This window comes from Centropristis striata, chromosome 23 (assembly GCF_030273125.1).
Source record: "Centropristis striata isolate RG_2023a ecotype Rhode Island chromosome 23, C.striata_1.0, whole genome shotgun sequence".
Taxonomy (NCBI): Eukaryota; Metazoa; Chordata; class Actinopteri; order Perciformes; family Serranidae; genus Centropristis; species Centropristis striata.
In genome coordinates this window covers 12,042,173-12,068,108 of record NC_081539.1, presented here as the reverse complement: position 1 = coordinate 12,068,108, position 25,936 = coordinate 12,042,173, and the positions used below count along the sequence as shown (strand labels likewise).

At 37.1% G+C, this 25,936-nt stretch overlaps 1 protein-coding gene across 1 annotated transcript in view; it reads left to right on the top strand.

Annotated features, from left to right (window-relative positions):
* The first annotated feature begins 1,433 nt into the window (after nucleotides 1-1,433).
* Nucleotides 1,434-25,936, top strand: part of tmx3b (thioredoxin related transmembrane protein 3b) — a 46,924-nt gene continuing 22,421 nt past the window's right edge. Inside the window, exons 1-12 of the mRNA XM_059326601.1 lie at nucleotides 1,434-1,503; nucleotides 1,748-1,805; nucleotides 2,734-2,773; nucleotides 4,809-4,932; nucleotides 6,545-6,590; nucleotides 10,273-10,353; nucleotides 10,794-10,893; nucleotides 11,903-11,980; nucleotides 12,333-12,399; nucleotides 18,101-18,199; nucleotides 23,321-23,378; nucleotides 23,601-23,654. Of these exons, the coding sequence (XP_059182584.1) occupies nucleotides 1,470-1,503; nucleotides 1,748-1,805; nucleotides 2,734-2,773; nucleotides 4,809-4,932; nucleotides 6,545-6,590; nucleotides 10,273-10,353; nucleotides 10,794-10,893; nucleotides 11,903-11,980; nucleotides 12,333-12,399; nucleotides 18,101-18,199; nucleotides 23,321-23,378; nucleotides 23,601-23,654 (839 nt within the window). The 5' untranslated portion in view covers nucleotides 1,434-1,469. The remainder of the gene's footprint in view (nucleotides 1,504-1,747; nucleotides 1,806-2,733; nucleotides 2,774-4,808; nucleotides 4,933-6,544; nucleotides 6,591-10,272; nucleotides 10,354-10,793; nucleotides 10,894-11,902; nucleotides 11,981-12,332; nucleotides 12,400-18,100; nucleotides 18,200-23,320; nucleotides 23,379-23,600; nucleotides 23,655-25,936) is intronic.

Below are 25,936 nucleotides of genomic sequence, written 5' to 3'. Positions count from 1 at the left end.
ATGAAGAGAATATAAGACAAAATAGTGCAAAGTTAAAATTTTGTGATTGTATGTAAAATGTATAATATTAATATTGATGCAGTGCTGTACTTATTAGTTTTAGTATTGTAGTAAATTTACCTAAAGTAAATAAAGGATGCAAGCAGTGAAGGATTGGCTCTTTCGCCCATTTTAACTATCTTAGTACGCCACCTTGTGGTGGATATCAACATCATTATCAGTATCATTTTATCACGGTTTAATTCAGTTAAATGCAACTTATTTTATGAAAAAGATGACATGATTAAAAGCCCCACAAAGAAAAAAATATGATAAATTTATTCTCTTTAGATATATATTATATATATATCATATATATATATTTATTTTCTTTATAAAAATCATGGTTATGAAACAAGACATACCTTTCATAAACAAACGTCAAAAAAGAGGACAGAACATATAAAGAAGAAGAAATATAAGAAGGAGCAACTTAATGCTCGATAAATACACATGTAGAAAACAAAAGGAAAATATACATTTAATTAATTTCTTATGGTTGTATTCTTGCTCTGGGGTCAAACTAAATTGACTAATATGGGAAACAATACACACCAGTTATAACTCTTTAGTTTTGATTAAAAAATATTATAGAAATATAAATAAATAATACACATTAAACAAAAAACATAAATAATTACAGGTTTAATTAATTTCTTATGACGTTCTTTTTAGCTCTGGAGTCAAACAAAATGTACTGACTATTGACAAAGTGGCAAGTAAAAGTAAAAATATTGTAAAACATATGCATCAGCTATTTATATTTTTGTTCTTAAAATATTGAATAAAGTAAATACACATTTAATTATTTTTTTATGGTTCATGGTTTTATTTCTTGTTGCTCCAGGGTCAAACAAAATGCCCACAAATTATTAAAAATGTAAACTAAATATGCACTAGTATATATATGTATATATAATTTAATATTTAATGTATAAAATTCACATACAAACATGAAATAAATACAACATAAATATAAATAATTTAGAATAAAAAATATAGAATAATATATTATAAAAGTTTCAAAATTAATATATATATATATATATAATTTAATATTTAATGTATAAAATTCACATACAAACATGAAATAAATACAACATAAATATAAATAATTTAGAATAAAAAATATAGAATAATATATTATAAAAGTTTCAAAATTAATAATAATAATAATAATAATAATAATAATATTATATATATGTATATGTATATATATATATATATAATTTATAAAATTCACATACAAATATGAAATATAATATAAATAAATATTGAGTAATTTATTATAAAACTTTAAAAATGAATAACATAATAATAATATGCAGCCGTTGGTGCTTCAAACCGTGAAGAGTCTGCGTAACCTCGCGCATGCGCAGACCGGCTCATTTAGCAGCTGTATTTCCTGCTTGCTGTTTCCACTCGAAGCGATGGCAGAAGTGAAAGCTTCCCTGATTTGTGGCGGTACGTTCACTTTTTTATTCACCTTCATTTAACCCAACAATGTATATTTTATCCCAGCATGTGTTAAAATGACCCTCGGAGCCCCCGGTGTCGAAACTGTGAGGGGAAACTGCTGCTGTTAGCTGGGACGAGCTTTAGCTGATGATGCTTCAGTCATGAGGGTTTCAGGCTGGAGGGCTGGAGACTGTAAAGCTTCTTGTTCACCCTGAGAAATAACATGTATTTTTCTATCTTATTGTTACAGTTATAGCGGCTTTCCTAGGCTCAGCGGTGCTTGCATTTGTTGAAGATCTAGATGACACGTAAGTGATGCTCTCCTGCTTCAATGTGCCCTCTTCCTGCTGCTTTGACATTAAAACGTACTGTCTGCAATGTGCAATGCAACTTCCGAGTACAACAACAGACTATATGTGGCTGCAAATCAGCTTTTATCTCACTTGTGCACATTTTGTTTTTTTTTGTGCAATTTTTGCCATCTTTCCAAAGGGCTTAAAATAGAACAGGAGAAGGTTGTTTAAAGCATAAAAGAGGATGGGGGGTCGTGCTGATTTCCTCTCAGGTTTCCAGTTACACTGTGCTCTTTAATTGGATGCCATTAGTAGGAAGTCTGTGGAGATGTTGTCTCTTGTGTATTTTTGTTTATGAGATCCTCTAATTTGTCTTTATTTTTAAAATAAGTGCAACTTTTTATAGCCAATGCCCAAACCTTTCATTGTCTATTTAGGCTGCAACTATCAATTCTTTTCTTGATTCTTGATAAAATGTGTGAAAACAGTGAAAAATGTCGACTTTAATATGATATATATCAGAGAAAAGCAGGATTTTCTGTCATATTTGCATGAAAAGTTACTTTAACGATAATCATCAATCAAGTTTTTTTTTCATCTAGTCGACTAATCATTGCAGCTCTTCAGTCTATTATATTCATTGTTAATATTTACTAGACCTAGACACATTACTCTGTGCTTTAATGCTTTATTGCACCTCTGGTTTTGATGCTAAACTGCATTTTGTTGTGTCACTACCTGCACTGTGCAATAACAATAAAATTGAATCCAATCTGATCTAATAACTTCTCTCATATCCACATAACTTGAAAATAATTGTTCTTCTGACTGCCGTGGCATTGCTTTTTTAATTTTAAACCAAAAGATGCATGTTATGCAAGTCATTCAGTATATAGCATATCATTTGTTTTATTTAACTGCTGTTTATTCTTCTTTTTAACAGATTTAAAGACACCAGAGTGAATGATATCTGGCTGGTTGATGTGAGTCTGATACTATTCACATACACACACACACACACACACACACACACACACACACACACTAGTCTGGGTCCATTCATCTATGCTTTACTTCATATCCAGCACGCCACTGTCTGGATCATCCCTTGCGGAAGTGGCAGCGGTCGGGGCTTGATGTCGGAGGGTGGGGGCCGGAGGGGGTGTGCAGACTGTCCTCCGTTTTTGTGATTAGAGAATGAGAAGTCATGCATGCCGGGCAAAGCCAGGGGGCTCGGAGGGGTTTATATCACAGTTTGTGTCTGGGTCCATATCAGCAAATCAAGCTTGAGCACCCAAGGTCTGCTTTCACTCCTTGTTTGGGTTGCAGGAGTGAGTCCTTATGCTGGGGAGCTTCAATGCTGTGTCAGCTGTTTTGCATAGATGCTACTCTTTCTCATATACACTGAAGAATTATGGGCGATTTTAGAACTCGATTCATAAGTTCCCATCTCAACTAAATTGGCCAAATTCACTAGAAAAGGTTTGTGGATGAAGAAATTCTGTTGAATTGATTGAATTTTACTGTGTATTTGACTTGAATGTCAGTAACAAATCTTCACTAATCAGTGTTTTCATAATAACAATTAATCAAATTTCTTACACAATGTAACATTACATTTGTGTCATTTCCAGGGAATAACCCACAGAGAATATTTTCAGACAACTCAAAGAAGTTCATCAGCCTAGTTTAGCTAATTTTTTAGGCTTTATAACAGATTAAGTTTACGGTTTAGTCTCACCGATGTTACTAACAGGAGTAATCAGCTGTTCACAGCAAAAACGATAAACGGTAAACTCACTGTACACTACCTATTCAAAGCCAAACAACAGACGGACACAGTTGGCAACTAACTGGCAAACATAGTGAAGCATTTAGCAGCTAAAGAAGCAGATGTTGTTTGTCAAGAGTTGGAGCTAAAAGGAGAATGAATATTGGACTTACTTTTGTCAGTTTGCCTAAATATGACTCCAGATGAATGATAATGTTGCTGTGTAAGTGTAAAAATGTGATGTTGTGTTCAACTTATCTCTGCTGGTAGTTTGGTCCATCTTAGGGTGAATTCACACCTGTGCTTTTGAGTCCGGTGAAAACAGACTCTGGTTAGGTTTCCCCCTTGGTGTGGTCTGTTTGGGCAGGTGTGAACTAGAGCTGGGCGATATGGACCAAAAGTCATATCTCGATATATTTGGGCTGAATATCGATATATATCTCCAAAACTCTCCAATAACACCAGAAAAAGTCGCTGGATTTGTCGCCAGTTGCTTTTTTGAAAAATAGTCGCTAAGGGTGTCTGAAAAGTCGCTAAATTGGCAACACTGCTTCGCCAGCTTTTACAAACGGCGCGTGTTGTTGTAGTGTTGAGTACTGCGTCACATCCTGCTTAGCGTTCTATCCAATCAGCAACCAGGCTTTTTTCAGGGGAGAAAAACGGCCCTGCTCTTCAACAGGGCCAAAAAAAGTCCTGTCAAAAGACCGCTCAGGACGGCTCATATTCAAATTAGGGGCGTTTCGGCGTGTGAGACCCACCTCATTCCGGGTATTGGGCTGTAGTGGAAACACCCTTCATGACACGTCACAAGTAGTTTTATTGAAACCGTTTATTTAAGTGAACATAAATACTGTATGACAACAGGAGTAGCTTTTTTAAAAACAAAGCTTCATAAAGTGCACATTTAAAGAAAAAAATACTTCAGATAAAATAGGCCAATCGTTATCTGAAATAAATATATTTATATGAGAAAAGAATAATGAACATTACAAAAAAACTAAGGTGCCCTTAGCTCCAGCTGTACTAGTGAAGTGTGAGCTGAAAAGGCTCCTGCAGCCAGATGTGCTGTGCATTCTGGGATGTGGCACAAAGAATTGCATAGCAGTTGCTTCTCTCACAGAAATAGCACTAGTCAAGAACAGAGATTTGGTTATTTACTGATGATGTTTTATTTTATATGATGAAACGCTGTTGAAAATATGTAATACATTGTCTAAAGATTGCTTCTTTCTCCTGGTTATTTTCAGTTCTATGCGCCATGGTGCGGCTACTGTAAAAAACTAGAGCCAATATGGTACGACGTGGGAGCCGAGCTGAAGAGCTCCGGGTCGCCGGTCCGTGTGGGAAAGATGGATGCCACTGCTTACTCTGGTGAGTAAACGATGAAGCTCTTCAGGGTCTTTCCTTGGAGCCTTTTGGCCCCAAGTGATTATTTCATGTGGTGGAGACAAAGAGAGATCAGACTAATTGACCAAGCTGTGCAACAACATGACATACCCTCGATGCAAAAGGCTTTTATGCCTCATTAAAAGCCCTCAAAGATGGATTTAGTTTTTTATTGTGACATTATCATAATGCCTAACTTTAAAGGGAAATTTAAACAAAGGCTCTTCCTGTCTGCATGCAGTGGATCATTTAATCTAATCTAACTATAGAGATAAAAAATCTTCTTGCTGGTATTGTCAGTTATATATAGAGGAAAGGAAATTATGTATTTTTTTAGGCAGTTAGCATCATTATGGGATCTAATCAGAATTTGTCTATGGGATATTTGCATTGAAGTTTGGATCATTGCAGAAAATGAGCTCTGTGGCAAACACAAGTTTCTGATGTTTACACGCTTTGGTTTAGGAATGAGTGCTGATTTTAACACTTTGCTAACTTGTGACCACATCACATTCTTGACCTGTGACAGTCTAACCCAAATTTCAACTTATTAACACGTGATGGCTGCTGTTGTACCATCGGTCACAGTTTCAGTTTTAAACACATTGTTAACGATGTACAATGTTTATTATAGTAGTTATTATTAGTTGTATTGTATTATACGTTATTAAAATGTTAATTTGTTATTTAAAAAAAAAAACAATTAATCTGATTAATTAAAGCAAATTTTGTGATTAATTAGTAATTTTTTAAAATCGATTGACAGCCTGAATTAGCACATTTTATGTACCTATTTTAGGTTTAAAAAAAAATAAAATATATATATATATATATAAATTAATTAATTAATAAAAAGAAACTTGTGTTGTGTTTAAAGATTTAATATTTTTTGTTGAACTTTGAAAAAACTTTTGAAAAAAATCATTGTTCAGCAGGATAATCTTCACAAATGGACACCAATTATATGATATTTGAAGCGTTAAATGCAGCCGACAGAAGTGAATAGCTAACGTTACGCTATAGAGAACTTCACCACGGTTGCATGACTCAAACGTCACTACAGTTATGCTTCCTACGATCGCCAACGTTTTTGACAAACTAGCACAACTATAGCCTTATAAATAGTGTTTTTCAGAGATTAGGTTCATACAGGACTAGAGGCTGTAAGGCAGACTAGTGCGAGAGTTCCTGTCCGTCTCTGGCGTGATTACACTTCATGTCCCGACAACCACTGTAGTCTCATTTAGCCACTTGTTGTTTTAAGTACACATAAAAACTTTAAAATTCACAAGTAAGGGTATTTACTAATGTATTTCAAGTCGTACATCAAAAGGCGATCATCTCTTCAGCTTGTGTTAACCACAGACCTTATTTCAGACATCTAACCACCAACACATTCAAAATCCTCACTAAGTTTCCTAAAATGCTAACTTACTTCCTTGTTTAAGAACTCATTCCTGTAGCTCCCTATTGAAGCTTCAATATTAAATTTAGACTGTTTCATAACCAGTTAAAATCTCCTTGTCCTTTAACACCTTTGATGAGAAAGATGCTTCTCTTATGCCTGAGATGCTATATTTTTTGTCTATAATTGCAGGAATGGCATCGGAGTTCGGTGTTCGTGGATACCCCACGATAAAACTGTAAGTGACCCTCTCAGCTTACTTTAATCTTGAACTAAAACTTTTGTAATTATACTTAATTTGACCCTTAAAGCCACAGTTGACTGTTTACTTCCAAACCTTGGCTAATCATATGGGAAATAACATGAAGCACACTTTCTTTTTTGCAAATTGCTGTAATTTTCTAACAGTAACCACTCCGTGCAGCTTTGAATAGGCCTGAAGAAATCCATATGAGATTAAAAGGCTTATTGAATTTTGTACGGACCTACAGGGTCTGGACACAGTGTGATAATTAGTCCAATACAATATATCTGCAGATAACACTTTTTCTGTGAAGCCTTTAGTGTTAAGTATTTGTTAAGCTTGTGTCAGAGAGGCATTCATTCAACTTTACAGTCATTTTTACGGCTATAATTTGGTGTTTTAGTATATTATATCTTATACTGACTCGCTTCACCTCCTGTATCTCTAGTGTCTCTACTTAAGCTTGCATTGTGTTGTTATTATTAGGATCCTTTTACCCCACTGTTGTCTTTTTTTCCCTTGAGGTTCGGCCTGTTGAGATGCCGTTAGATGACTTATTCAGGAGGGAACAAGGTGTTGTTGCTGCTTCCTTAAGGGATAACCAAGTGACAAACCGCTCACACCAATTGAGCTTGAATTTTATTAAGTTCGACACTTCTGGATGTTGTCAATTTTGCATTTCTTTGGTGTTAAAATCCGCTTTCAGGCATGTCTCGAATCAATGCATCTTGATTAATTGATGAACAAATCAGGAGTGTTTGATAGTATTTCCACTTGTGGCATATGTCAACTAATTTCTCCTTTTTCATTTTTCTTGAAGTTTTTTTAAAATATAAAATTAATGAATTTAGGTAGACACCAGCTGCTCAGCCACAGAACTCGTGTTGACGTGAGAGAAATGATGATGGTGAAAAGCAGTCTTTCCTCCATATATTTGAAACAGAATCATTTATCTGCACGCTGCCATAATGGGGCTCCCCATTTAGTTTCATCAAGCTCATTTGGGAAAGTGCCACAGGATCACGGCAGGGTTCATAACATTAAACCAAGCAAGTGATGAAACACCCATCCAAGAACACGAGATGTCTCCCTCGGTGACAGGAGGAGACTTGATTTAGAGTTCTGTTTCCCCCTGAGTTCATTAAGCCCCGTGGGCTGATGCAACCTTAGCAATCCTTAATGCATTCTGCTTGTTGGAGGAGCTCGACTCAAGCCGTTTCTTTTGGCTGGAACTCAATTAGAGAAAGTCATTTGTTTTGCTTTTCATTGGAGGTGAGAGGATTTAGATTAAGTTGACCTTTGTGATGAAGAAGCTTTTCCTAATAGATTTGCTGTTTCATCACAACGCCTTGGAAGAGACAGGTTGTCTCTGCCAGGCACAGAAAGCAGCCACAAGCTTTAATTGTTTCCGAGAGAGGTTCTGTCTTTAATCAGCTGAAGAAGGGCTGCAAATAATGATTATTTTCATTACCGATTCACCCGTTGAAGATTTTATTTGACTATTTATTTATTGTTTAGTTTGTGAAATGTAAAGCAGAGTTCCTCAGTTGATTTTCAGCCAAGGACTTTTTTCAAGATAGGAAATAAACTTCCTCATGTAGGATCCTTAGAGTAATTTGATGTACAGTGGCCTGTTTTTTTGCACGTACTAATAATAATAATAATAATAATAATAATAATACATTTTATTTGTAAAGCCTTTTCATAAAGAAATCTCAAAGTGCTACAGAAACCAGAATCAGAAAACAAAAGACTAAGAGAAAACTCGGACACATTAAAATCAGCTGTAGATAAAAAAGACACAGGTAATAAAGTACATTATTAAGAGATTAAGGTACAGAGACAATAATAAAAAACATCTAGGGACAAACTAAAAATGCCTCCCTGAACAAAAAAAGTTTTAAGACCTCCCAATGTTTTCTCATGATTTCCTACAAAATGTGGCATGTGATGATCACTGTTTTTAACACTTTGCTAACTTGTGACCACAACACATTCTTGACCTTTGACAGCTAATGTTTACATTGTTAATGCTGTAAAATGGTAAGGTTTAGGTGCCAAAATCACTATCCTAAGGTTAGGAGAAAATAAGAGGGTTAGGTTAAAAAACCCACACAAATTTCAACATATTAACACGTGACGACTGCTGTTTTACCATCGGTCACAGTTTCAGTTTTAAACACGTTCTTAATGTTGTAAAATGTTTATTATAGTAATTATTATTAATTAATTTTCATAACATATAATAAAATACAGCTAAGTGTGTATAATTAGAGCAAATTTTGTGATTAATTAGTATTTTTTTTAATCAATTGACAGCTCGAATTTGCACATTTTATGTACCTATTTTAGGTTTAAAATAAAATTAATCAATAAAAAATATATATATTTGTTGAACTTGATTGAAAAACAGTTGAAAAGGATTTAATATTACTTGTTGAACTTGTGTTGTGTAAAAAAGAAGAGAAAAAAAAGAGTTATATAATGATAATTTGAATAAATGAATATGAAAACTTGTGATGGACCCCTGGGCACAGTGCCACTGACCCCAGGACCCCACAGTGAGAATCACTGATGTGCCGAATGTGAAAAACGCATCACTGGTTGTTCCATAATGCGCATTTAACAAATAAGTGAGGCTTATTTCTGTTCGTCTGACTCATTTTCAATTGAGCTGGTTCCAAAAAGCAATTTAACATGGTTCCCTTCCAGCACAAGTTGCAATAAAAACTGAGCTTGAACTATGAGGCCTTTTATGAAACCAAATAGACTGATAAAAGCTCAGCTTATTTGGTAAACTTGCCTTATGAAACAGGCCCCAGGTGTCTAATACTTTTACAATGATGCACTAAGTGGACAACACATCAGCTCCTTAGTGCTTCATTTGCTGGTAGTCAATCCAACAGAACACCTTTGGGAAAGGAAGATTTGCAGAATGAATGTGTTTAACTACCTGTTAAATCCATAGCATGAAGAATTCAGGCTGTTGTAGAAGCAAAGGAGTCTAACACCAACCCAGTATTAGAAAGGTGCTCTGACGAAAATGGCCAAGGGGTGTATAATATTTGTTTGATTAAACAACAAAAACAATTAATTTAATGTTAAAATAGTTGCTGATTAATTTTCTGTCCATTGAATAATCAAAACGATTTACAGGTGCATCTCAATACATTAGAATATCATGAAAAAGTCAATTTCCAATAGTTCATGTCAAATAGCCCCAACCAAGTATTGAGTCTTTTATAATAATAATTTCTTTTGAGACACTGAATTTTAGGTCCCCATTAAATGTAAGCCATAATCATAATAATAGAAGAGATTAAATAAATGAAGACATGAAATGTTTCATTCTGTGTTTAATGGATCTATATAATGTGTTATTTCCACTTTTTGAATTAAATTACTGACATAAATAAACTTTTCTATGATATTCTAATTTATTGAGATGCACCTGTAGTTTGAGCTTTGCCTTAACTGTAATATTCCTTCTCTTTTGCTCACTGAATGAGATTTTTCAGTTAAACCCAATATCCTGAATGCAAAGTTCAGTGTCATGTGATTTCATTCTTTTTTTTTCCACACACAAATATCTTTAAAAATCCCTACATAATACATTAAACCTAATGGTTTTACATTTAAATGATGATGTTTTTTTGTTTCTGTCTCTCCCCCTCAGGTTAAAGGGCGATCTTGCCTATAATTACAAGGGACCAAGGACAAAAGACGATATTGTGGAGTTTGCCAACAGGGTGGCAGGGTAAGCCTTCAATCGCTGCCTTCATAAACAAACTATGTGAAACTGATAAAAAAAGTAGAACGTCCCTTATTTCACAGCTGCACTTAGAACAACCATGCAGGCAGGCTTATCAATGCGGGCCATATTTGTTTCAGAGCTCATTGGGTTTTCCCCTCTGATGCTCCGGTTTAAGCCACTGTATCAATTGTGCCTGACAGATTTTCTCCTCCTTGAGGGAAATCAAGCTAGATCCGTGACAGAGGGGTTGATCAAAAGCTTGGCTCGGACTTCAGAGCTGCAGTCCGTGGACCGTCCACCGGGTGGCGCCACCAGCACAGAAATAAAGAGCAGAACTGTTGGGAGCTTTTACATCAGTTATTGCACTGGTGTGCCATTTTTTTGTGCTAAATAGGATTTTACTCATTAAAATGATCTGTGTGGGTTTTTATTCCCCTCTCCAGACCGGCTGTCAGGGCGCTTCCCAGCAAGCAGATGTTCGAGCACATGACGAAACGACACGATGTGCTCTTTGTGTACGTCGGCGGGGAGTCTCCCCTCAGAGTAAGCACCATTTATCTCACCCACACATGAATCAAGAGTTTATATGGCAAACATGAAGACATTAGAAAATAGAAATGTAGCTATTTCAAGTTTTTATTTGTCATTATCAGGATTTCTCTTTTCCAGCAACCCCAAAATAAAATAATAGAATAAGTATCTCACAATTTAAAAGAGTTTCTTAATTCATAAGGGACACAGATAATACACTTCCTGTGATTATAGTCCACATAATCCTTTTTCCATATATGTATTTTGTGTATAATCTTAATTAACCTTAATTTGAAAAGTGGCTCGACGTGTGTCATGCAGTTTCAATTGCATTTACCATAAAGGTCAGAATATGGGGGCATTCCAATTTTGGTTGTTCCTCTTTTTCACTCAACTTAAATTTATTTGAATACTTTGGTTTTTTTGTCGGTGTACAATAGATTTGGGTTAATTTCCACAACTACTTCTGCAATTCTGTATGCTATAACTGAAGCATATGTTGCGGCATCTTTAAAATATAAACGGCAATAAAAAGATAAACAATATAATAAAATAACACCACAACAATCAGGAACACAATACTTGAACTTAACATGCTTCAGAGAAATTACATTTACATTTACATTTAGTCATTTAGCAGACGCTTTTATCCAAAGCGACTTACAGAAAGAATAAAAACAAACAATCAAGGTATAGTGCAATAAGAGCTATTAGTGCATCAATAAGTGCGCAAATTATTTCAACCTTTTTATTTATTTTAAAATATGGGCCCCACCCAATATAATTATAAGGAAAATGCTGTTATACTAATTACCCTGCCTCTTTAGAGCTGTGCTAAATGCTTAATAAAATAAAACTGTATCGATTGAGTGATGGAAGCGCTGCTCTTCTGCTGACATATTCTAACAAAGAATGAATTATGTGTATACCTTACCTTACCTTGACTCGATCTTTAAAGCATTTTAATGCAGATTTATAGAAAGCCATTGTGTGCTCGCTGACAAACTCTTCGCCATTGCAGGAGAAGTACAACGACGTCGCCTCTGAGCTCATCGTCTACACTTACTTCTTCTCGGCTTCAGAGGAAGTCTTTCCAGAGGTAACGCTTTGAATTTGCATCTCTTTGAATTTCACAAAAAAATCACCTGTAGAGACTTTCATATTTTTGTCATCATGTGTTATTGATACCCCGTGAGTATTATGCAACCAGTTGATGTTTGCTAGTTTTCTACATTAAAGTAAATAATTACATTCTTTTAGTTATCCTCCCACAACTGCACACACACAGACACCAGGCTTGCATGCTGTCTTTGCATTATGCAAAACAGTGCAAGTTTCACAGTTTGCTGCCAACAGCGTTATTGTCCCACATTTTGCAGGTGCAAATACATTCAGAGTAAAGCTTATTTATGGAACTTTTATATAAAGCATCTTTTTGTTTTTCTCAACAGGCAGTTACTTTGCCAGAGCTTCCTGCGGTCGTAGTCTTTAAGGATGGGGGCTACTTTACCTATGATGGTGAGTATTGTCTTCATCCACAAATTTTTTTTTGCTCAATTAGTCATAAAAAGGCATAAGAAATTGTTTAAGGGGCCTTTAGAGTGCACTCCGTGTACTGCTCCTCGGCTTTCCTTTTCCTGCGATCCTTGTTTTCTCTCGCTGCGCTCCTCTAGTTTTCCGGTCTCTGCTCCTGCTCTTTCATCTTCCTCACCACATTGAGTTATGGTGTGCCTGGCCCATCATAAAGCACCCAGGGCTCTGCCCACCATTGTGTGTGCGGTGAGGCCAGTGATGTTGTGGTGGTTTGTCTTTGGGCGGACATGCATTGCAGGCCAGGGTGGATGGGCGTGAGAGACCACAGTTTAGGCCAAAGAAATCAGTGCAGAGCCAGTACTGTATATACAGTCATACAAAGCAGCCGTCAAGCCTCTGCAGAAGAATCACACGCGACATACGAGGTGCTTTCTCACTGTCGCCCAATTCGATCTCCTCACCGCAACAACGTAAGCTCACCACATTCCTCCATGATGTCTTGCATTTTGCTGCCGTCGTGGGCCCGAGCTGGGAGGCGGAAACGGAAGGGAAGAGCATCGAGACACAGAGACAACACAAACGGGCCCCAGTAGTGGCTGTTGGGCAGGTTGGGTGCGCGGTGCAACGCACAGAGAACAAAATACATCTCCGCCACCGTCTGCAGATTCACATCCGTCTGCTCCACCTGACCAGTACGGAAGGGGGGCTTCCTGCACCAGAATCGAAGCAGGAGAGGCTCGCCACAGCTGACATTTATGACAAAAACTCCACACTCTGCAGAGTCCTCCAGGACCTTGATACGGAGGATGTTGCGAGTGTCTAGCATTGCCATGGTGACGGCATATTAAGCTTGTCAAGGACTGAGAAGGGGAGCAGCACGGCGAGATGCCACGGTTGTGTCGCTCCTCACATGCAGGATTTCTCCTTCCCCTCTCAAGCCTCTAGAAGAAAAATTTTAATTGTATGTGAAAGCGGATGAAAAATAATGAGAGTACAGTTCATTAAACACTTACCTATAATGGCAGCACAAAAGATATTACCCCACTCTGCATTGGAGGAAGTAGCCTGGTAGTTTTACCACCTGTGGTCCTCTGCATCTGGTTTCTTTCCTGCTGTTTCTCTGGCGTCACTGAAAGTCCACTGACTGGATGTTTGATTAAGGTTTAAATGAAGCTGAAGCACCTTATGTGGTTTCCTATGGCACTCTCTTTGCATAATGGCTCTTTTTATGGCATGATGTTTGGCTGAACTTTTGCATAGACATCCAGTGACTCATTTTATGGCAGACTATGACGTTTATTGACGTGTGCGAATGTATAATGCACATATTATATATTTTTTCAGCTGTATTGTTTATCTCCCAGCCACAGAGGCTTGTATATTCTCAGAATATACAAGCAACTCCTACTATATCCCCCCTTGTATGTGTTTTGTGATTCACATTCAAACTGCTTATTACAAATTCAGAGCACATTTCCTGTTCTCACAGCGCAGGTCTGACTTGTGTTGTGTTTTTAAACAGTAGATGTCATTGAGCGAAGCCACACTGTCCAAACACGGCCTCTCGCTTTGTGTAAAACTATATTTGACATTTCCTTGAGCTTTGATTGGTTTAGTGCACATCACAAACAGCAGCATCCCTTTTGAAGAGCGCTGTTAAAATATGGTACAGCACAGTGAGGCTCATACATATTTAATAGCTCAAATCCTTAGTTTCATACCGCCGTACAGGTCGGCACTGTTATTGTGCTTCAAGGTCCAAATGGTTTTGATCATCGTGTGTGTGCTGGGAATACGACTGGGCTATAAGTTAGCGCTGTGAGAAGACAAGTCTACACAGCATGCTGTTTGTTTTTTCAAGCACGTTAACACACATAAGTTAACACTCAGCATCAGGCTCTCTGTTAATCTGTATTAGTGGTTTATTATTGGCCTCCTTGTATGGAAAGGTACAGCCAGCTGCGAGGCGGCACTATTTTGCATGTGTTTATTGGTAGCACTTGAATGACAGGAGGATTAACAGTCAGCGACTGTGATGACGAGATGAGATCACACCTCAAAAGGTGGTAACACACCGAGGACATTTTGTTACACATACGCACACACGGAGAGTATTCAATTCATCGTTTTTTTGTTTTTTTTTAAATTGACAACAAAGGCAGAGTGATATAGCTGAGAATTTCCCCTGTGGGTGAAGCTCCATCACTTCATCTGGACAGCCTGCTCTATTTGGAAGTTGTTTAGTTTAAAAAGGTGGATTTATACATACATATACAATATTTTCCCTCATTGACAGACTTTTGTTTGATAACGAAGGAAAATTCTGAATGCCGTCCGTCGTTTTGACAGATTAGAAAACTGGGGTGATCTACCATAATTACAGTAATTCACACTACTGTCCAGCAGGTGGCGTGTGCATATTATTGATCTATTGTATAGTCTTGACTTGATCTTAGATAAGATAAGATAAGACACAGCAGTTCAAGATACAGACACATAGATACAGAAGACAGAATAAGAATATAAAAAACAAGACATATACATTATATTCACATTATATACATACATTTCTGCTATTTCACATGTATTATTAATATATATTTTTGTGTTTGTTTTCCTGAAAGTACATTGCATTTTACAGATATTGCACATTAGAGAAAAACATATATTTTAGCATGTTAAATAGGTTAAACAAGTTGTTGCATGTAGTAGTAGTATGAACACCAATGAATAAATATATTTAAATATCACAAGCACACCTTAACACAACTCCTGTGCAAAATGGTTACTCATAACAGCACCCCATAGGTTCCCAAATGGGTGAGTTGTATAAAAATTACAGCACAGTTGTTGGAAAATTAGCTCCAGAGACCAACGCTGTTTTTTGTATCTGGCTATAAACATGTTTATTTCTGTTTTAAAGTTACACTGGTGTCTATGGGGGATTGACTCACTTTTGGAGCCCGCCTCAAGTGGCCGTTCGAGGAACTGCAGTTCTCTGCATGTTTTTCGACGTGGAGGTTGTTGCTTGCCAAATACCTGAATAACTAATGACATTCCTATTTAGGGATGGGAATAATTTATCGATGATCGATTATTGGTCGTTAAGAATTTGATCGATCACGTGGAATTTTTAATATATCTGTGTATTTTTAAATTTTATCTGACTGCATATCAGTACTCACTAAACTGAAACATGCCAGATCATTCAGTTCTGCAGCTGTACGTGAATAAGCCAATGAGCTGAGAATGAAGTTGGATAAAGTTACAGTTTGTAAACTGAAAGTTGCAATAACATAATAAAACACACAGAAATACAAGAGTATTAATTTGAGCAAAACTAGCTTACTGTATCAAACCTTGCTAGCATGAATTACTAGGTTTAATTTTATCCAAAACTTATTTAAACTCAAATATACTTAAATATGCAAGATTACTGTGAAAACTAACCTCATGCCTCTTCAGGGGCTAAAACATAAAACATTGAAGTCCTTGACATTATCTTTACAGTATCACCTCACCTGAATTACTTTCACAATCAACAGGATCAAGTCTCTTTTCTTCCTTTCAAAATAAAAGTGTCCTTTATCAAAATAGGCTTTTGCACAGTACTGTGTATATATATATCTTTTGTTTTGTGCATGTATGCATGCAGCAATTAATCGATGAATTGATTGTTAATGTTATAGATAATCAAGTTGGCAGGTTTCTTCCAAACGCCCATCCCTATTCCTATTAGCATCAGCTAATCACTTTGCGTTAAGACGTGAATGCTAGCATGCTAAAGCAAGCTAGAGAATGTGATAAACAACCGGCTTGCTTTCTTCCACCTCAAGAAGCTGATTCCATACCTGACACATACTGTATCTTCACACGTGCTTCCCATCCCCCGCTGGTGTTTTTCTGCATCGTGGCAACTAGCTAAAGCATTTTGATTGTTTATCTTCTTTATTGTGCGTAGTGAGGAAGCCAGACATGTCCTGTCACTTCACTGCGCTTCCTTTCATCAAGTCTTTTCATCCCGTGCCTCCGTCTGTGCCTCACCCTGATTGAATAATCTTTGATATTTCCTTCCTCCTCTCCCTCTCATCTACGTTTCTCCCTCTGGTTTTTCTTTCTTTTGCTATCTGCATCGTCTTGGAGGTCCTCCGTGCCATTAACCTTCATCCTTGAAACGTGTCAGCGCTGCCTCCTCCCTGCGCTCACAACTCTGACACTGGATCATTCTCACTCCACCCACTGTCTGTTTTTATTCCCCCTCCTGCCCCTCATCTTTCTCTCTTGTCTCCCGCTGTGTGAACTCCGGGCTGACAGGCTCCTGTTGGGCCGTATGGTGATTGTGAGGTTTGCCGCCCAGGATAGAGAGAGCAGCTCTAATTTGTTTCAAGGTGAAGCAGGTTCAGTCGGTGTAGAGGGTTCATCAGGCTCTAGGATCCCAGTATGGGGCCTTCAGCTCCTTCTCTCGCTTCTGGGAGAGTCGGGCAGCTGCATGCTGTCTATAAAGCCAGAACATCTGTGGCGAGAACTCTCTGGAATGTCGACCAGATTGGCTGACTCAGCAGCATTAACAACAACTCTGCCTTTTGCACAGCAGCAGAATTACATTGCATTGCGTTAAGGTCATTCTGATTCAAAGCGACGACCTCGGGGGGGTTTAAAAGCATGTTCAGGTTTTTAACTTGTCATGTTCTGTGTTGTGCTCCCAGCTCGTTTAGGGAGCAGCTTAAGAACCATGTTAAAGTCATCAGTGTTGTTGTAATTACTGTAATAGCAGCAGAAAGGTCATGATAACTTATTAACATGTCATAATGAGGTCCCAGCTACATTTGACATCAATTATGAGCATCCTGTAGCCTCTCTCAGTGTTGTTGAAGCAGCTTCGCTACACCCTGTTTATACCCTCCGGGGACAGACTCTGGTTCCTGTTTGCATGTTTCCTCCAGATGTTGGGAGAGAAACAACATGTGGTTCACATCCTGGAAGCAATCCTTTATTTTACTTTATTTTTTATTTATCTGTGGCACTTTATCTTTTTTTTTTTAATGCTTAACGCATCTGTTGAATTATGCATTCGCTCCAAATGTGTAAAAAAAATCTGCCAAAACTGTGTCCTGAAAATGAATGTACGTACGTGTGGAGAATCATTTACAGACCAAATGCGTTTTTTAAAGACAAAAAGGCATAATAGCTGTGAAAATGAGGTTAGGCGAGCCAGCAAAAAACTACATCAATTGTGAAAGAGAAATTACAAATGTTTTTTTGATTTAAAAAAAAAAAAAAAAGAAGCTAATTTTATGCTTTTTGTGGACAATCCAGACTGAAAAAAATGTCCTTTCATTTATGGCTTCACAACCAAAACGATACTTCTGATTGTTTACCTCCAATCTGCTCACTCTGACTAACGATCTCTTGGCTGCTTCAGACCTGAAATAGCCTCCCTGACTACTTAACCCACTGGCAGCCTGCTGTCATAACAATTTCTCATCATTGTTTAACTGACCTCTGACTGTGACTGCTCAGCTGGTGTCCCGCTCTTTATTCCCTGGAGAGCATACAGGTGGTAAACACTGTGATCTTCTTTCAATCCAGCCATCAATACGCAGTCCTGCTTTGTTTTTAATATAGACAGTTTGTGTGCTGGTTGTCGATTTTCTGCTCCTGAAAAGATTTTGTCTTTGTGTTGCAGAGTACGAAGACGCTAGTTTGTCATCGTGGGTGAACAAGGAGCGCTTCCAAGGATACCTCCAGATTGATGGCTTTACACTGTATGAACTCGGAGAAACAGGTGGTGTATGCGGAGAATTTCTCATCCACATCCATGTTCTTTACTCCCAAATTGCATTTATTCTAATCATGGCTTGTTCCACATCTAGACATCCGTCATTATTACACACACTTTACTTTTAGGGCATAGTTTAATTTGCAAATTTTTTTTTTTTCAAGGTCCAAGGTGACATCTTCTGTCTTGTTTTATCTGACCAAAAGCCCAAATATTACCACATAAGATGAGGAAATGTTAGAAATTAACACCAATGAGAAGCTGATCAGAATCAGAAACTGGGAAATGTTTTATATTTGCGTAAAAAAATATCCCTAAAATCATAAATGATGATCAAAATAGTTGCTCATCCCTTCTGTACCGATCACTTTGTTTCTGCTCTATTTTATTCTGAGCATTATAAATGCTAATGTTTTGTTAATTATTGTCAGATAAAAATAAAACTAAGAAATGATCTCATTTAAAGAGCTGGAACTAGCAAAACCGTTTCAGATTCATTCTGTGCTGAAAAATCAACTTATTGTTTCAACTGCATTTTTATATTGAAACATTATAAATAGTCATGTTTGTCACGTTCATATTTTTTTCTTTGCGATATAAAACAAAGAAGCTAGGAAAGTAGTTGCAGAGTCATTTTCTGCCAATCCATATTTTACTTTGAAACACCGACCGGTATGGGTTTTTTGTCGATGCTGATGTAAGAGGAGGGAAATTAATCGATAACCAATTTGGTGGCAGATATAGTAACTTTGTTAGCTGGAATGAAAATAGAAACATAAAAACTTTATGAAATAATGTTTAACATTGTTGAATATTATCATACTAAGTGTGTATTACATTGTCAGCCAATTCTATAAATGATAACTGAGGAAATAACTGAGAATAAATAGGAATAAAATAAAGATATAGGAATAAAATAAAGAATTAATAAGAATAAAATAAAGAAATAAATAAGAATAAAGTAAAGAATAAATAAGAATAAAATAAAGAATAAATAGGAATAAAATAAAGAATAAATAGCAATGAAATAAAGAATAATTAGGAATAAAATAAAGAATAAATAGGAATAAAATAAAGCATTAATAGGAATAAAATAAAGAATTAATAAAAATAAATGGGAATAAAATAAATAGGAATAAAATAAATAGCTATAATATGTTGTCTAAAAAAAAAAAGTTTTTATAACGGCACATATCAGACAGCATACACAGAAACCGAATAATAACTGTTTACTGATATATCTGTCAGGCTTGATTTTTCACTCTTACAGTTGCTATACATGGCCCTCAAAATATAAATATACCAGTCAACCACTATTTATAATGTAAAGTTACCGTGGAGTGGTTGCGTCCTGACTAAAGAAGAAGTCACACTCCGTCTGTGTGTGTTTTAATCCGTGCTTCTCTGTTCTTTGTTGATAAAAACAACAACAAATTGTAATGGTAGCTGGTACAGCGGCACATGCATGTTGGTGCATGTGAGTCCCTGTGTGTGTCTCATCCAGCGGTTATTACTGACAACACCTCTGACCTATGGCGCTGCAACAGAAGTGTAAGAGCCACCCGCTGGGTCTCCCTCAGGTTACACTGTTAGCTCTGTCCACACACCTGCTTTAATGATTATAACTGAAGCCTATTTCTGCCAGGAAAAGAAAAAAAAACGGATAAAAACTTAGCCTTGTGTTGGAAAAAAAATGTTTTTTTTCCTGTCAATCATAATGAGAAGTTATTATTTAGAGATAAGCAAGTCATTATTTTTTGAGAAAGTTTCTCATTATTTTTGAGAAGAAGATTTCTCATTATAATAACTCACAGGATCTTAAAAGGGCTTCCATAGATTATAGAGTCAATAATCAGCATTTTTAAATTACAGAATGATTATAATTTAAATGCAAAAGCACACAGCTTTACTCAGCCATGCCTCTTTAATGCCATTTCACACTCAAATCCCTAATATTTGGCTTCCCACCACCCAAACATCCAATCCACTGCATGATGACGGTATAATTAAAAATCAAACATCTCAGAGCTGCTCTTGTCAAAAGTTCCTCGTACAAATATCAGCGTTAATTGTGTGTCGGGGCTAAGATGGGAGCGTCCTTCTCTAGATTTATAGCTCAAATGTACATAATACACTTTCTCTCCCGGAGGAAATTTAAGCTCAAGAGTGAAACTCAAACTGTCTCTTAAACTGCAGTAAGTTGACACTCTGTGCTGTCTAATATTAAATGCAGTATTACACCTCTTTGCGTGCAGTTGGACGGTTGGAGCCTTCATACATTTGTTGCTGCTTACAGTCAGTTTTTAACCCATTTATAGAAAATTGACAGTGTGTGGCTCTGAAGACAAAATAGTCTCCGAAGCACCCTAATTGGATAAACACTGTGACTGATTAAAGAAGGCATAGTCAGCAGCTTCAGTCTGTTACAATAAATTACATCCAAGTGACTTTTATAAAAACGGTATAGAATTTTGCAGCTTTGTCTCTAAAGGCTTTTCAGCGAACGTGTCAAGTTTCATGCCCTTGGGCTCATTGTGGGGTGCCGGAGTGACATTTTAATGCTGTAAAAGCCTCATCCCACACAAGTCTGTGTCCCCGTGTTTAAATACCACTGTGACCGAAATCAATGAATAGACTCAAGCTGTAATTTAGATCTATTTATGGGTGAGAACTTTAGGGGGCAGGACACACAGAGGCGAGGATAAGTGGCGTATTGAAAACAAAATCTATTTGACAGATTCACAGTACAACAGCTTTGTTTTCTTTGTGGGGACATTGGGAGGCTGTTTTTCAGGGGGAGAGTGGATAGTGTGTCTGATAACCACAACACACTCAAACCCTCTCTGATTCCCCAAGCAGTTTGAGTGTTGTTGTTTTTTTTGTTGCTGTCACATTTTACTCTCTGTGCCATTGTTTTTCACAGCACTATATAAGCCTACACCTCTTATAGAAAAAGCACCATTTTAGAAGTATTTCTAGAAGTAAGGAGAACTCGAAAATGTTGTGTGGGTTGTATGTACAACATCTATATACAAACTGCAGGCTCCACATGCTATGCATATTGAACTATTTACATTACTCTACTTAGAACCTCTCCTCTCTTCTCTGTGTGAACAGCTGAAGCATCTGTTTAGCCTCAGATGAGTCATTCACGGCTTATCAGCATTTTTTTTTTCAGGATGTGATTAGTGCAAACTGTTTATTTTTGTCAAAAGTGTAGATGGGACATGGAAAAAAATGATTAGACCATTGTTTTCTTCAATTTTTTCTTAATAACCAAATTCATTATCAAGAAAACCATGGAAAATGACTAGATATCAGCTCTTACATTAAACTCTTATAAGCTAGTTTTATTGTTATTTGTCAAAACAAATGTACCTTTAGTTGTACCAGGCATTAAAATGAACAAGAAATTGAAGAAAACAAGGGTGGTCTAATATTTTTTCCTTGACTGTAGAATAAGAGTTCATCAAGTATGATCCAAATAGAAACTTGATGCTTGATGATAATGCTCGTTTTTTTGTTTTTTTTACACACTTGGTGGCTATGATAAAAGGTTTTATTTTGGGTTATTTTGTTAAAGGAAACATACCCTTTTAACCTGCTGATGGGCTGTTGGGTTCATGGGGGTTAAAAGAGAGTAGTAGTAGAAGTATTATACTAAAGCACAGTAAATACATGTTACTATCACATCAAGAAATAATGAAAAGTGTAGGTAACAAACATTTCCACTTGGGTTATTGATGCTGCATTACACAGCACTGCAGTGTATGAGGCAGTACATTAAAATCAATGTTGTAGCTTACCACTGATATAGACTGTAAAAAGTCTGTCAGTATACTAGCATTTAGTATACAGCAAGAAATTTGATTTTTGTTCACATTTTTGTAGATTTTTTTTTAAAGAAACATTGGTTTATGCAAACAAACTAAAGGGTTAAAAGTCTGAAAATGAATTGATATTTTATGGTTCTGATCAAGACTGAAGTTGGTTAAAAAAAAAAAAAAAAAAAAAGTCAGTAAATGTGGAAAATAACATTTTTTTTTTCCTTAAAGTAAAAGTCCTTTTAAGGTAAAAATCCAAAAGTGCAAAAAAAACCCCCAACCCCATCAAAATCAATGATTTTTTAAAACTAATGCTGGCATTTACTTCATAGGAAAAAAATTGTTATTATGTAAACAAACTGACATTTCAAGGGATAAAAATGTAATATTTAGTAGTGATTATCAGGACTGGTGTTGGCAAATAATATGAATACATAATTTTATGGAAGTTTTTTTTTTTTATCTTCAAAGACATTTTTGTCCTCAAAGGACATTGGAGCAAGTTTTTTTTAAAGCGAGGCACAAAGGTTAGTTATGCACATTTTCAAAGATGGAATTACAATCAAGAAAAGCAAACAAAGCAAATTATACATAAACTGTTCTTCACTGCATTCTTTTTTTCTGACACACACAGAACAATGCAATTAAGTCATTTTGGGATGATACTTTGAGGTGAATATTGCACGTGGGAAAGCTGCAAGGATCCTCATATACAGTAGCACTGACCTCTAACACATTTATACATTTAAAAGATAGTTTCTGTGGCTTCACTTCCTTTCCCTCTTCCACACTTTACACCACAATCTGTATATGTGAAACATTATTTCTTCTCATGATGAGAGGCTGTCCACTGCCTTTACATAACCTCAACCTCACCACATAACCACCAACAGTGACCACCAGGGGGCAGGCTGGTACTCTCATCCCAGCAACAAGGTGTTTCTAGCCTCAAACCAATACAAGTCTGAATAACAGACCTTTTAAGTTGTGTAACAGTTTTTTTTTAAGTAGACCTATTTGTCATGTCGTGGGTTTGGGTTTTGAATGGCACTGAAATAGCTCTTCTACCAGAAAGTGACCACTTGTTTCCTGTTCAACCAAGTAGAAAGCCTAAGCTAGCTTAATGTTTGAGTGATGAATGAATAAAGCGCTCTCGCTGCCTCTTTCTTTCTTTCCCGCGGTTGAGAGGTGATTCGTCTCCTTTTAGAGCCTCTTATCTGCCTGCCATTGTCTTCTCAGCCTCTTTTTTGTGTGTATGTTTGTGTGTGTGATTGTGATTTGTAATCCCTGTCTGCCACCTCAGGCAAATTGGTGGCGATTGCAGTCATCGATGAGAAGGACCCCACAGAGGAGAGTGGCAGGTACAAAGAACACTGAAATTAAAAAGCACGGTCGTATATATAAACTACTCCCACACACTCACATTGGTTACCACTAAAGCTGTGCCCAAGTGCACGGCTTTCAAATAAAGATAAGACTTGCTGTTATTGTTTAGATCTTCCCACAAATTACAGGCATCAGTCTAAAAAAAGGTTGGACTCCGACTCATGTGGCGTTTTCGCTCTCTTCTCATTTGCTTTTAGATTAAAGACCTTGATTCAGAGGGTGGCGAAGGAATACAGAGAACATTTTAACAGGTAAGGCACGGATGCACGATGAGGTCAAAGATGAATATCCAATTTATACATTTATTCGAGGATGGTGCACTCACTGGGGAGCGCCGCCTGTCTATTCACAAGCAAGTTTATGCCTTTGTCGGGGCACGTCTGTTTTCGTCGAGGTTCAGTAGAAAGGTAATTATGCAAAATGTCAGCTTCCAAATATAGGTGTTCTTTTCAGCTGTCAGTCAGGAACTCAGCTCGGGTTTGTATTAATGCATAATTTTCTGTTTTTCTCCGGCTCCAATTGTGCAATAACAACTGGAAATGGGATGTTTGTGTTACGCACCGCCTTGTTCGACCTGTTTTTTTACTGGAGGGGAACCAATTAAACAAGGCGTTGAATACAAAAAAGGAAATGCACTTCAGATGTATAATTTCAGACCTGTAGTGTTGTTAGTTTCTCTGCAAAAAGTCAGAAAGAAAGATGGTGGAAAACCGAAAGGATGCAAGAACGTACAATATGTAATTTTCCGTTGCTAGAGGTCTCTCAATCAAAACTAACAAAAGATGGAGTTGGATAAAAAGTAGTGTGGGATCATGTGATTTGTTTTCAGACCAGCCATTAGTAATTATAGACGAAAACAAAATTTTCCGAATTAAGCCCCTCTTCCACACAAACCACCACCAAATACATCATTTTCATAATGGCAATTTCAGTTTTTTTCAACTTGTCAAATTGGAGCATAATTTAGCCCCCTGCCAGATAGACAGTGTGATAGTACTACTACCTGGAGAAATCAGTAATTTTGATGTGGTGTCTATCCCCTTTTCATTATCACCAAGAAGCTGTCGAAACTTGACTTTTTATCCAGTTTTAGGCCACATTTTTACCATTCAATTTTAGGATTTTGGTGGGTTTTTTCTAACCATCCATCCATTATCCCCAACCACGTCCTAACCGGACTGGAGCCGATCCCAGCTGACTTTGGGCTCCAGACTATCACAGGGCTGACACATGGGGACAAACAACCATTCACGCTCTCATTCACACCTATGGGGCAATTTAGAGTCACCAATTTAACCTAAGCTGCATGTTTTTGGACTGTGGGAGGAAGCCGGAGGACCCGGAGAGAACATGCAAACTCCACACAGAAGAGTGTTTGTAACCACTACACCAACCTCCTTTTTTAACTAGAGGAAGGACTTTAGTCATCAGACATCTGGATCTGATGTTATCAGAGAAACAAGCTGAGCTCCTGTTAGCAGCAGCCCAGCTCTCGCCCCTCTACCGGCTTGATTTTAACGCTGATTTTTAACATGAAACTGCTTTATTCAGTGTTTTTACTGGTTTTAATCATCTGGTCCATTTGTTTTGTAGAGCAGACCTCTGAGGATAATTCATTCATTCATTCATTCTCCTCAACCACTTATCCAGCGTTGGGTTGCTAGGGGCTGGAGCCGATCCCGGCTGACATTGGGCAACAGGCGGGGTACACCCTGGACAGGATGCCAGACTGTCACAGTGCAGACACATAGAGACGGACAATCACACTCTCATTCACTCCTACGGGCAATTTAGAGTCACCAATTAAACCTAAGTGCATGTTTTTGGACTCTGGATAATTCAGCTCCTGGTAAAAACCTCCTGAACCTTGAACACTGAAGGAATCCTAGCAGGGAGCTGCTGACTAGAATGACCACAATGCTCTTTTTTGTTTGTTTTAGTTATTTTGATTGAGAGACTCTGAGCTGCAGAAAAAGGGCCAACAATAGACCTTTGCAGTTCGGGCAGGGATCATCTTAAAAAATAAATCTCATCTCAAAATAATATCTTGAAAATATGGCTTAAAGATGGACAAATTTTATAAAAACGGATGATAGCTTCTGGCAGATAAGCACAATGTTGATGCACGCACAAAGAGGATTCGACCCCTTTTACAGGTGACTAAATTAAACAGGATTAAAATGTTTTATTTGGGTTTTAATATTTTGTAAACATTCAGAATTTAAACAACTCAACAAAATGCATAACATAGTCGTTTTAAAGCAGAAAAATTACACATTACACCTTTAACATATGGCTCCAGAGACAGTTGCTGTGTGTGCAGCAGGATGATTCACTGGGAACAGTAGGTAGGTCATCCTTCAGCTGCAGGACCCAGGTCACAGTGAACGTGCACCACCGAAGTGGCGTGAATTCAAATCAGCTTTAAGGTCGCTGTTCAGTAGCTGACCCTTATCTGTGATCACTCCCAGCAGGGCGGTGAGGCGACAAGAGGATTTCCTCAAAAGGATTAATATTCATATAAAAAAGTATC